The sequence below is a fragment of the Pocillopora damicornis genome, chromosome 1, assembly GCF_964200805.1.
Source record: "Pocillopora damicornis chromosome 1, jaPocDami1.2, whole genome shotgun sequence".
Taxonomy (NCBI): Eukaryota; Metazoa; Cnidaria; class Anthozoa; order Scleractinia; family Pocilloporidae; genus Pocillopora; species Pocillopora damicornis.
In genome coordinates this window covers 5,809,932-5,821,697 of record NC_142670.1, presented here as the reverse complement: position 1 = coordinate 5,821,697, position 11,766 = coordinate 5,809,932, and the positions used below count along the sequence as shown (strand labels likewise).

Sequence of the window (11,766 nt, the reverse complement as noted above, 5' to 3'; positions counted from 1 at the left end):
TGTGGAGCTCAGCCCGAAAATAATAAAAAGAGGTGGATGTATTTGTAAGCAGGCGGTCTGAACATTGCGCACCGCCTGAGAATTGGACCAGAAACATTTACTGCCTTGTGACGTTCGAAATCAAACTTCACTGGACATGAATTTCTTTTAATGAAAGCAAGAGACACTGCTTCATAAAAAATAGCCAAACTGGTCCGTGTCCACAGCAAATAAACCATGCATGAAGAAATATCTCATATTCCTAATTTCGATATAGCAAAATCTGATTCCGTTGGAACGTGGATCCAATCAAAATCTACCGTCAGCCACCACCAAATATAGCGTTTGCGTTATATTTAGTAACGAAAATTGGAGTAAAACTTAATTTCTGAGGTATCTCGCCGAGAAATAAGTAAAAATATGTATATCCCGATTGCCAGTGCAAATTGGTAGGGTGCCATGTTGAGACACTTAAGTAGCTTGGTTTTGGTTACTCATAATTAAAAGTACGTACACCGTAAGAATTTATTGTTGCTTATTAGTCTATCGATGAATGAAGCCACGTCCTTGAACGGAAATTGTCACCAGGAGAGTCTGCGCGTTTATTTTTGATGGGTTTCGTATCAGCGACTCAAGTGGATCACGTTCCGTATGAATACAAGACACTTATAAAAGACAAATCAAAATAGATCAAACTAGGTCTGCTTTCATTTTAAATATGACTTATTCTTTCCTTCCTCTGCTCAATTTATGAGTTATGAAAAATTAATCAGACGAAAAGGGAATAAACACCGACTACTTAACGTTCAGGAAAGCCTTTCAAGCGGCGATGTTGCTAAAATTAAAGATTTCTTATATATTTGATTGGTATTATCAGAAACTTTGGGGTTTTACCGGTCGAAGCGCTGACAATTTGGAAAGGTTTTCTGCGTAATTCTAATGATTTTTTTGCGTCTACTACAAGGCTCTCTTTATTTCTATTCTTACATTATTTAAAAGTTAATTTTGCAAAGTTTTATAGAGAGACAGGTTACAAGGATTTAAAAGTTTTCTAAGACAATTTTTGTATTTTGGTCTTGCTGGTATTAATTCATTTCTTAATACTTCATTTGTTTTTGTATTTCTATTTTGATAGTTACATAAATCCCCCCAAAAAAATGAAAAGGTGAAATTCACAGTTAGCCAGTGGCTTACCTTCTTACTTCGGTGAATCTTGGGGAACTCGTTCCAAACGAGGTTAGATAGTTAACAGTGAGGATGCACTTCTCGAGTCTTAGAAGCGATATTAATTTTTAATGCGTAATCTGAATTACTCCGTACGGGCTCATTAAAGTATACCTCCGTACATTGTAAATAAAGTTACACATTACATATTGTTAACAATTTCATCATTACATTTTCAAGAAAACTTAGGATACCTCTCTATAATGCAGCTGCCATGCTTCATTCTCCATCAAACATCACAAGGAAAACCTCTAAAAGGGATCTAAAACCTCTTTTTGTTCTCGCTTCAACTACCTTAAATGACTGGAAATTCAGAGCTGCGATTTGTTAATCACAAGTATGATAACAGACAGACATGGACGACACGAAGTCCTGTTATCAATTAATCGTAGCCTTTACAATTTCCGAAAAAACAAACACATCTAGAACAAATATCTCCAAAGATCTCAAAAGTTAACAATCCGTCCATCCTGGAAACTCCCAGTTTTCCTTCAAATGAGTGATATTTGGTTATTGTGATCAATTCTATGATTGGCGGAGCTAGCTTAGTAGATTTGGTGTGATTGACTGCTTCACACTGTCCGATTACATCTGTCCAAAAAAATTAGTGAAAATTAAAGCAGTTAGCGCACCAATCACATTTGAAGAAATTTTAATGGTTGATTAAATAATTTTAATCAATCATTCTATACAGTGATTTCACAGTAATGTTATCGTAACCTGACCAGGTCCATCAGATTGGTAACAACACTCATTTTTCTGATCCTTTCCTGAGTTGAAAGAGCCACCCCCTCCTCCACATGAATCTTTGTTCATCTCTCCGCCACCTCCGCCGGAATACCCACCACCACCCCCTCCTCCGTAAGCTCCTCCTCCTCCCCCAAACCCACCGTTGGCTTTTAACCTATTGCCTTTACCCCCCACTCCTCCCTGAAGAAATCCTCTGCCACCGTCTGCGTTCTCATCCGATCCGTTGGAAAAAAAGCCTCCACCGCTGCCGCCTAAAAGAATGAAAAGGGGATTCAACTTAAACAGACAAAAAGAAAAAATGATAGAAAAAAAGATATTAATAAATCTCTAAATAAGTGAAATGAAACCAATTAACCAAAAAGGTCCTTTTTAACGATAATAACTGATATAACATTATTTAAACGAATCGTTTGGTGGGAGAAAATTCCTCCCTGAATTTTACAATACGGATGTCAATTTCCATGAGCAAGAATCGAATTTTTTGATTCATTCTGGATGTGGTGTTCCCATAGCCTACGAGCAAGCTTTCATAAATGCTGCTGCTGAGACAAGTACACCTCTTTCCAGAAAGTTTTCCGAAAGTCGAGGTGTGGGTGGGGCGAGGTGTCGAGAAGTCTGCAGGTTTTCTCTAGCGGACCTCTTTCTCGCCTGTTTCGCTCTCCAGCTCGCGAGGCCCCCGGAAATTCCCTCACCTGCGTAGCTGGCATTGCCACTCTGCCCGCCAAGGCCACTGATTCCGCCTGACCCTGCTGATCTGTACCCAGGATTCCCAGTTGTGTTTGTACTTGCGTCACACGCTGCATGCCGTTTTGTCAAGTAATACAGACCTCCTCCACCTCCAGCTATTATCAAAGGCGTGTTGTTTTGTCTGACAACGAATGTACCTCCACCACCGCCAGAACTCCAGTCATTATCTTCAGAGCCCCCTTCCTGTCCCACAAGGATACGAATGATCTCATCTTTAATCAGACTGAACGTTCCTATCATTCTCGCTCCTCTTCCTCGATACTAAGCGCTATTAGGGTGTGAATCGTACCCTCCTGCTGCTCCTATTGCTTCTATTCTGTAGTCACCAGTGTGAGGCACAGTCCACTGTTGAATACCGCTGGACAATGTAACTTGTCTGTCATGATCCTGACCTGTGTAGTGACTGCCCAGGGTTGTTGGGCCATATCTTCCGGTGGCACCGAGATTTGAGAAGATCGCAGAGAATGCTGAAAATTAAATCATAATAATAATAAAAACCATTAAATCATTGATGCCGTACTTGATGTGCTTGTTAATTCGTAGTCCGTTAAGAAAACATTCGATGCTCCGTTAAGGTTGTCGACATGTCATTCATCTGTCACTTAGACAACTAAATGACACAATCACTAGCTTGAAGGATTTCATGTTAAAGTGATTACGCTTCCAAACGGTAACTACCGATAATTGTTACAATGTTGCTTACAATTCTCGCAGTTTTCACCTATGGCTTTAGGTGGACACAGGCAAATGTATTTCTTGTCTGTGAATCCATTGAGACATGTTGCACCGTGGGCACAGGGATTGCTGGAACACGGATTCTAGTGAGAAAACCAAAAGGAGCATTCTCAGTCTCCAATTTGAACACTAAAGGCCGCTTATTTACACCAGGTCTAAACAAAACCGCAGTTATACGCAAGCAGAGGACCTCAAGGATTCTCTATCAGAGGGTTGATTGAATTAAATAAATAAATGTTCTTCCACTATCAGCTTTCGGCCCTCTTGGCGTTTTTCACAAAAATAAATGTTCAGATAAAAGATTCGACTAAACTGAAGATGGCTTAGAACGCGGTTTCGCTAAAAAAACGACTTCTAAACTTTGTTAAAATAGCCGACCATATGCGTTCGATTCTCTCGCTATTTTTGTCTTCGATCTCTTTTCATCTATTTGCATGGTAACTATGATTTCACCTGGTTAGCCCAGTAAAGGAATCCTTCCTGTGCCGTAAGATGTTCGGGATGTTGAATATGGTCAGAATCACTCAATTGACAGACCCTGAGTCCATTCTTGTCGGGTGGCCCGACATTCACAGACACACAATTACTTTCCATCAGGCACTCGTATCTACAATCACCACTGAGTTCATTTCCCATTTTGAGCGTTATATTACGAAGTAAGTGACCTTGGAGAGCGAATCCATTGTCTGGTTGTCCAAACCGCAGACTTCGACACCCGAGCCCTGCAGATAGGGGTACATGGGGAAAAAAAGTAGAAAAAGTAAAACAACAACAACAAAAAAAAGTAAATAAGTAACTCTTTAAATGATGTAGAAGTTAGGTAATGAATTAGTAAAGGAATCAACACTTACAATTATAAATTTAAAAAAATGAGAAAAACAAAATACTTTTAACTGACCACCAGATTACAGCATTTTTTTTGGTAAAATTTATTATAAGTTAATCTCAGCAAGAAGATAATTATTAAAAAAAGAGGCTAACATAAATAAAGATTGTATTATTTATTCTAACTTGAGGCTCAGAGAGATCTTTCACCGAAGAGAGATACGCAATGAGCTGTAGTAAGTTCAAGTAAACGTTAATTTTGTGTTATTAACTTAGCTGATATGTAAATTGACCTCCGTAAAGAGCTTTAAAGCTAACGTTACGAGCGTTAGTCCCTCATCTTTCGCCGTGACAAAGTGAGTGATATCCCTTATCGCATCAGGAAAAAAGAAACCTATCTCTCTGCGATCCAACAATCTTGCTTTTTGAGAGGTGCCTCGTACGAGTTGCAAGACTTTTGCTGATCAAGCTTTTGCCTTTGTTGGTCCACCTCAGAGGAAAAAGCTTTCACAAGAGAATATCGATCAGTTGACATTCGCTTGGCTTCCAATGTTGATTAGAACGGCTCTGAACTTGGTTACTTTTCAGAAACAGTTTAAGACATGCTTATTAAAAAAAAACCTATGACATTCGGTCCCATCATATTCTGTAGGTCCTATTTTATATTTTGAAGTTTGATATCCTAACTTTCACTTTGTTTTAAACGGTAAAGTGCTGTCGAATATTTTATCATAAAAGTGATAGACAAATTCACTGTTATCATTGTAAACCAAATCATCATATAAAACCTCCCACTAACTCAGCACCACAGTTCCTTTCGAAAATTACCCCCCCCCCCTTTTTTTTTTTTCAAATAAACTCTGTTTGACCAGATTTCTTAAGTACACAGATCCGTAAAAGGTTTTTACAAAGGTTGCCTTCTTTGGACCAAATTGACTCAACAGATGTAAACATCATGGAGGAGTCAATATTCACTGAATAATGTATTCCTTTGTAGAATTCTCTCTGAAATCCACCGATATCAGTTGACCAAGAAAATGTATTGAGTGAATACGTATTGTATGTAGTTGCAATATTTCGACGGAGTGGCCCAGTTCTACTTATAGCTGGTTTAAAACACTGACAATGCCAGACCACAACATAGTTAGTTATGTTCCCCACTCTCTGCGAGAAGTGCGTGGGTTCCTTAACGTCGTCTACTAACCTGCGCAGAGAGAATGGTGGGGAAGGTACAGAATAGAATGTCTAACCATTTGCGAATGTTATGGCAGAGGCAACAAATTCTCCCCAGTTATTTAAATATTCTGAGTGTTTGTCCGTTTTAGGGCTTGAAGATGTACACTCGAACTCACGCACGGCAGTCCGGCGTTCTACAACTTGAGTTAGTCAAGCACAGGCGCAATTTTATTAGTATTTGATTGAGTGTTTTATGATATTCTTAAAATAGGTGCGTTCTTCGGTGGAGCATCTTTTGTGAATCTGAAAAAATGCGTGTTTTTTGAGGTTTTTTGGTTGTTGTTGTTAATTTTACTTACCGCGATTTTTGGCTTCTACGGGTATACACATCCAAGTTCCAAATAAAAGGACAAATTCAAAGAACAAAGGCAAAGCTGTAAAATACGCGTTCATGACTACTTTTGGGCGTAATTTCTCGAGGTGAAAGAATGGTCGATATAAGCAGAAATATACTTATCACCAACTGATTAGCAATTGGATCCTTGCAAAAAACGGCCACACGCAACTTATCAAATATTTATGTAATTCAAGCAAACTTTCTGTTACTCACGCTTTTTTGAAGAACACACAACCATTTTTTTAATAGTACGTAGGTGATGCTATAAAACATGGGTACCTCTTCTGTGTACTTGATCTGTAGCTGTAAAAGTTTAATCATACGGTTCAACACTGCCTAGAGCTATCGTGTGTTTTGTGTTCTGTGTCCCTTATGTGTATGCATAATGGACAGATGGTTTTTTTTTTAAAGTAAACACAGGAAACGAAAAAATGAGTCGTGACATGATACGAGCAACTTCGCTTCGTTGAGTACAAATAATGGGTGAATCCAGTTAAAATATCAAGCGATCTTTGGACATTTGGTTACTTTGCGCTGCGAAAAAAAAAACTGTTTGAAATTGTATCAAAGAAGAAATGAAAATGGATTGAAAATCGCTCTTGGTTAACAGCCATCTGTTCACCAAGTATCAGCGGCAGACTACTACGCCGGAGCATTGTCGACATGTGATTGGGGTGGATGATGAAAAAAAGAACTGTAGTTTTGAAGTTCTGATTAAGCACCGTTGTCAAATACCTAAAGCTCATTCATGTCTTTGAGAGTTCGTCTTTAGGCATACTGTGTTTTCTACTGGCAATAAATTAACTATTCAAACAGTTGTCATTGATAATATGTCACTTTTGTATCTCAACATTGAATCGTTGTAAAACCTTGTTTGACAAGTTGACGTCTCATGTGCATGCCCGATATAAGCGTAACACAAGACCTGACAAAAAACCGCTTTTTGTTTCTATTTTTATTTTTTTTTCGTTGTTGCCTTATAGGAAATGGTCATAAAATTAATCAGCTGGACAAAAGTAACTTAGTGGACGGATTGGTGTGTGATATCGCTGTGTATATCTACTTGTTATTTTTATTTTGACTCGCCCTGCGGGATTGTAAATATACGGCACAATTTGTAAAAATACTTTGCAATGTTACACACAAAATGTCTTATAGGATATGTTTATCAACCATAAATTACGGAACAACAGCGAAAACATCATCGACAAAACTGGTCGTCAAGTTCAATAGCCGTCGTGGCATTTTTCGACAACCTCTGAAAAATTATAATGTATGTAATTACTAACTGAGGTCGGTCGGGCCGGACGGAAAATAATTGGCTCTTAATTAGTCATAATAAAAGGAACTAAGTCAAACCACGATTGGGACGATAACGAGAAAGTGACAAAACAAAATATCTAATGGGCAGAAAAATGCCTCAGCGCGTGTGTTTTAAAACTTTATATGTCTCTTAGCCGTCCTGTGCAAAACAACATGTTGAAATCATCAAAAATTTGCATGGTCTGAGAACTTTAACCCCGAAGTTTAAAGATTCATGTTTTCCATGTTTAACTCATGGCTGCTCCCACACGTTTGACCGAATTGAAGTGGGCGCCTCAAGAGACGTTAAACACGTCCAGCCATTTGCAAACTTATAAAGGAAGATGAAAATTCCAATCGATGTCTTCCTTGGCGTTGCCTCCCTGTTATTATTTTTTTTTTTAATAAGGTATCAGGATTACACGTTCCGAGGTTAAAGTTAACCTTCGCATGTTATTAAAAAGGGCAGCAGCCGAAGGGCTCGAGTAAAGGAAATTTTTATTCAAACATGTGATCAAACATATCAAATCTCTACACACACCATTACAACTTTGAATTATCTCTCTTTTATATTCAAATCAATGGTATGTGCGGTCTTCCCAAGGCCGTAGCCGCATTTCATTGAAATTAATCGCCATTAATGATTCACCTCTACGTTCTTTACGTTAGTGGTCAATAATTACAACTTATTCGATGGTTTCACGAATAATACGCGTGAATGTTTTCCAATCCCTGTGTAGGGCGAGGGAAAACAGAAACTGTCCGTATTTTTTGTCTGTTCTTTAACGTAATATCGTAGCATATCGTGTACGTTCCGTTGCCCTAATACGGTAAACTGCTAGTTTCCTTTCAGCAATGTTACGGTCATCTGACCATGCCCATCTGAGTTGTAACAACATTCATTCTGCTGATCTCTTCCCGAGTTAAACGATCCACCTCCACCCCCACAGGAATCGCTTACACCAGCCCCACTGCTTCCTCCAGAGTACCCCCCTCCACCGCCTGCACCCCCTTTATATTGTGTACCTCCACCACCGCCACCAAAGCCGCCGAACATAATAGGCATTGCGGCCCTGCCCCCTTTCCCTCCGTTGAGAAAAGCCTTACCACCTTCGCTGCCATTTCCTAATACTCCTCCATATTCCAGTCCACTCCTTCCATCTGAGTAAAAACCTCCGCCACCGCCACCTGAACATCAAATAACAAATACCAGTGATATATATTTATAGGTAATCAAACAAATTCGGATTCAATTTGGTGTAAATAATCACGATTTCAGACTAACAACAGCTAAAGTGAACTGTTCAGTTGGAAGCATCCTCGAATAAAATTCTAACGATAATTATAACTACATATTTTTTAATCGAAGTCTTCCCCTTGTTATCATTAAGATAACAATTTCCTCGATTGTGATTGGTTTGATAATTTCCTACTTTCAACTAATTCACTTGCCAAGTTGTTAGTATTGGACAGTTCAATAGGCCAATCATATTCAAAGTTGTCATTAAAATCAACCAATCACAACCTTGAACTCAACAACCATAGAATCAGTGTACAGACAAATGTTCTTTGTCTTTCATAACTTGGCCATTCTTCCTTTCTCGGTAATTGTAATTTTTGAGTAATAAATCCTGATAAACAAAACAGATTCCCGCTGCCAGTCGTCCGACTTTGTTATCACTCGTATGATTACAGACCGAATTGGACTCCACTCAGTTCCATTACCATTACTTATCGTCACGTTTTATTTATAATATAGACCCTGACCTGCTTTACAATCATCAACCGTCTGGGAACCATGTCCATTGCTCCCCCCCGACCATGATCTATAGCCAGGATTCCCCGTTGTGTTTGCACTGGCATCACATCCTGCATGTCTTGATTGCGGGTCGATTACACCACCACCTCCTCCAGCAATTACCAAGCAGTCGTTTGTTTCTTTGACTACAAAAGATCCACCCCCTCCACTACTTGTGCGTTCACACTTGCCCCCCTCCTGGCCAACGAGAATTTGAATGATTTCTCCATTAATCGATACAAAAGTCCCGCTTATTCTTGCACCTCTTCCTCGATACTCGGCGTATATGCCGTCGCGCTGCTCATTGTAACCACCTGCGGCTCCAATTGCTTCTATTCTGTAGTGACCAGAATAAGGCACAGTCCAGAGTTGAATACCTCTCGACAAAGAAACTTGTCCATCGTGATCCTGACCTGCGTAATGATTGTCAAGTGATTTGGGACCAGTGCGTCCTGTTCTGTTCAGGTTTGTAAATACGGCGTTGAACCCTGAAATATGCAGAATAACTGATCCAATAATGTACATGAAAAAAATTACGTGCTTCTTATTGGCTAAAAACGAATGCATTCTCATGTAACGCGAGTGCAAAGTTGAAACTCGAGTGCAAAGCTGTAACATGAGTATAAATTGCAAACATTTCGTCTATCTCGATTTTCTGCGATGTTTTGTCGCACACGTTACTAACAAGTAATGATATGATTTCTCTTGCAGTTTGGTGTACTAAGCGCTTTGGAATTTTTCAAAGATAACAAACTGCATTTGCCCTACGCGCTCGTGCAATTTTGTTGTCTTTCGAAAAAATTACTCGTGCTTATTAACACTAAATTGCATTCGAAATCATGTTATTACCTATACAAAACCAATCTTGAGTGAGGAAACCTAGATGTCAGTTACCAAGGGTTAGATTTTACTAAGACCTCTCTCACTGTGTTAAAACTTGAGGGGGTGAGATTGGGACAAGACCAGGAAGGAAACGGAGCTTTCAAGCCAGAAAATAAAAACAGCCTTTTGGTTTCTATGGTCATAACACATCACAAAAACCATTGACAAGATTTTTATGAAAAAGGAAAAGCCACTCTAATACTAAGCAAATTGAGTACTTTGCTAGCGAAGTAGTTTTGGTATTTTAAGAATATATTGAAAAGAAACTGTACTCCCTTTTTATGATCTAAACTTTATCCTTACAGTAAGCTACTGATGTTATAAGCAAAGAAAATTTCCAGTAATTTAGTTCAATAGCCAAGGCTTTATTCTTTATGGGTTTTACTAGGAAGCGGCATATACCAATGGCCTTTTACAACAGTTAAAGTTCGCCTTCATTTATTAACATTTCCAGAAATACAAATTTGACCTTTTTAAACTTGTCGATTGTAAATGTTGAAAACTTCTTTCTTCAAATTTCTTTCAGGAAATTAAAGAGTAAGTACGAAATAATACTCGGCTGAAGTTTCGATGTTAGGGATTGTTTCTTATGCGTTCACCGTTTTCTCGAAGTTGCGGTCGGATTCTGTTGTTTTGAGTACGAAAAACCAGCAAAAAATCGATTTTTCAAACTTTTTATAATTTCTCCCGTACAATGAATCGCTTGAACCCAAAATTATTTTTTCTTCAATAAGGTTACTGAAAGGGATGTTTTGGCGAAAGGAAAAAGAATTCGTTTTTTTCACGAGTGTCATGCGATTTTCGATTTTCTCGGAAAATGGCTCTTAAGCAGTTAAAATGCGTATAAAATAGCAAATGCTATTTGCTTTGGTAATAGTAGCGGTTAAAGCTGACTTTTAAATTTTATGATAAATAAGTGAGTGAAAAAACAAATAATTGAATTTGTGACAAAAACGAAATAATATTTTAGATTTTTTTCAGGATCAGTTACATCTGATTAAACGTAGCGGATTCAACGGATTAAAAATTGCGAGTTACTAGGAAGAAATGGAACTAACTTCGATGTTCGGGAGAGATGCACCTGGGCAAGAAACGCCCTGAGTTTATCTTAAGTGAAGGAACGCTGTAAACGTGAAAAAACAAAAAGGTTTTTCATCAGACTTGTTTTCCGGGAAAAAAAAACCAGAGAGCAGTTGCTAAGTGAAAATTGAAGCCATTAGAAAGGGAAGAGGTTTTTAGATCTATTTCAACTCCTCCCCCCCCTTGCCCCACCCTTCATATTTAGATGTGGGTATTTAAACACTGCAAAAATAATGTATCATTTTAGTGTGATACGTGGTGCAGATCGATCCAATTTACAGCACTATGCAGAAGTACTATATATAAAGGCTTTCGAATAAAGCGCTTTGTTTTTCACATAAATTAGAAAGAGGCGGGCCAGAGCCCCCATGCGTCTGTACCTCATTTCTCCTTTCGTAATGTTAGAAAAAGGATAGATGAGATTTCAGAGCTATCTCGCGATCATCTTAAGGACATCTCCATCTAGAGAGATATAGGTACAACAATATATCGAGGAACTTGCGTGATTCTTCCTTCTTTGGCGGGATACGCATCTTTGATATCTCATTAATTTGTGAATAAATCGCCTCAGGCTAATGATTTTCGCCGCTTATAGACTGTCCGAAAGGGAACATTTTGCCCAAAGACAAAGCTTCGAAGGGAGATGTGAACAATATCAACACCCCATAATTTTTCATAACGCGAGTCGATAGCTGGCTTATTTCCTTAATAATCTTAGGACAATTATCGAAGCTGACGTGGTTATTTTTGGTAACTGACCTGTTATTTTGCAAAACCAAGAAAGCCGCGCGATAACAAATGGGGGGGTTTCAAATCGAAATGTCCTTGAGATAGTGTTGATTACTCACCCATTTTGTATGTCGTAGTGGTA

The 11,766-nt window shown here is 38.6% G+C and overlaps 3 protein-coding genes across 3 annotated transcripts; all 3 read right to left on the bottom strand.

Annotated features, from left to right (window-relative positions):
• Positions 1-1,249: 1,249 nt before the first annotated feature.
• On the bottom strand, positions 1,250-3,520 carry LOC149051568 (uncharacterized). Its single transcript, XM_089185344.1, has 3 exons — positions 3,404-3,520; positions 2,646-3,167; positions 1,250-2,204 (listed from the first exon to the last, which is right to left on the bottom strand). Exons 2-3 carry the CDS (start codon positions 2,938-2,940, stop codon positions 1,903-1,905), a joined length of 597 nt encoding a protein of 198 aa, XP_089041470.1. The 5' UTR covers positions 2,941-3,167; positions 3,404-3,520; the 3' UTR covers positions 1,250-1,902.
• On the bottom strand, positions 2,962-6,315 carry LOC149051567 (coagulation factor IX-like). Its single transcript, XM_089199810.1, has 4 exons — positions 5,796-6,315; positions 3,889-4,157; positions 3,404-3,518; positions 2,962-3,167 (listed from the first exon to the last, which is right to left on the bottom strand). The coding sequence occupies exons 1-4, from the start codon at positions 5,887-5,889 to the stop codon at positions 2,962-2,964; spliced, it is 684 nt and encodes a 227-aa protein (XP_089055936.1). The 5' UTR covers positions 5,890-6,315.
• Positions 6,316-7,616: 1,301 nt separating this feature from the next.
• LOC149051566 (uncharacterized) lies at positions 7,617-10,050 on the bottom strand. The gene is made up of 2 exons (XM_089184718.1): positions 8,903-10,050; positions 7,617-8,323 (listed from the first exon to the last, which is right to left on the bottom strand). The coding sequence occupies exons 1-2, from the start codon at positions 9,549-9,551 to the stop codon at positions 7,974-7,976; spliced, it is 999 nt and encodes a 332-aa protein (XP_089040844.1). The 5' UTR covers positions 9,552-10,050; the 3' UTR covers positions 7,617-7,973.
• Positions 10,051-11,766: the final 1,716 nt, after the last annotated feature.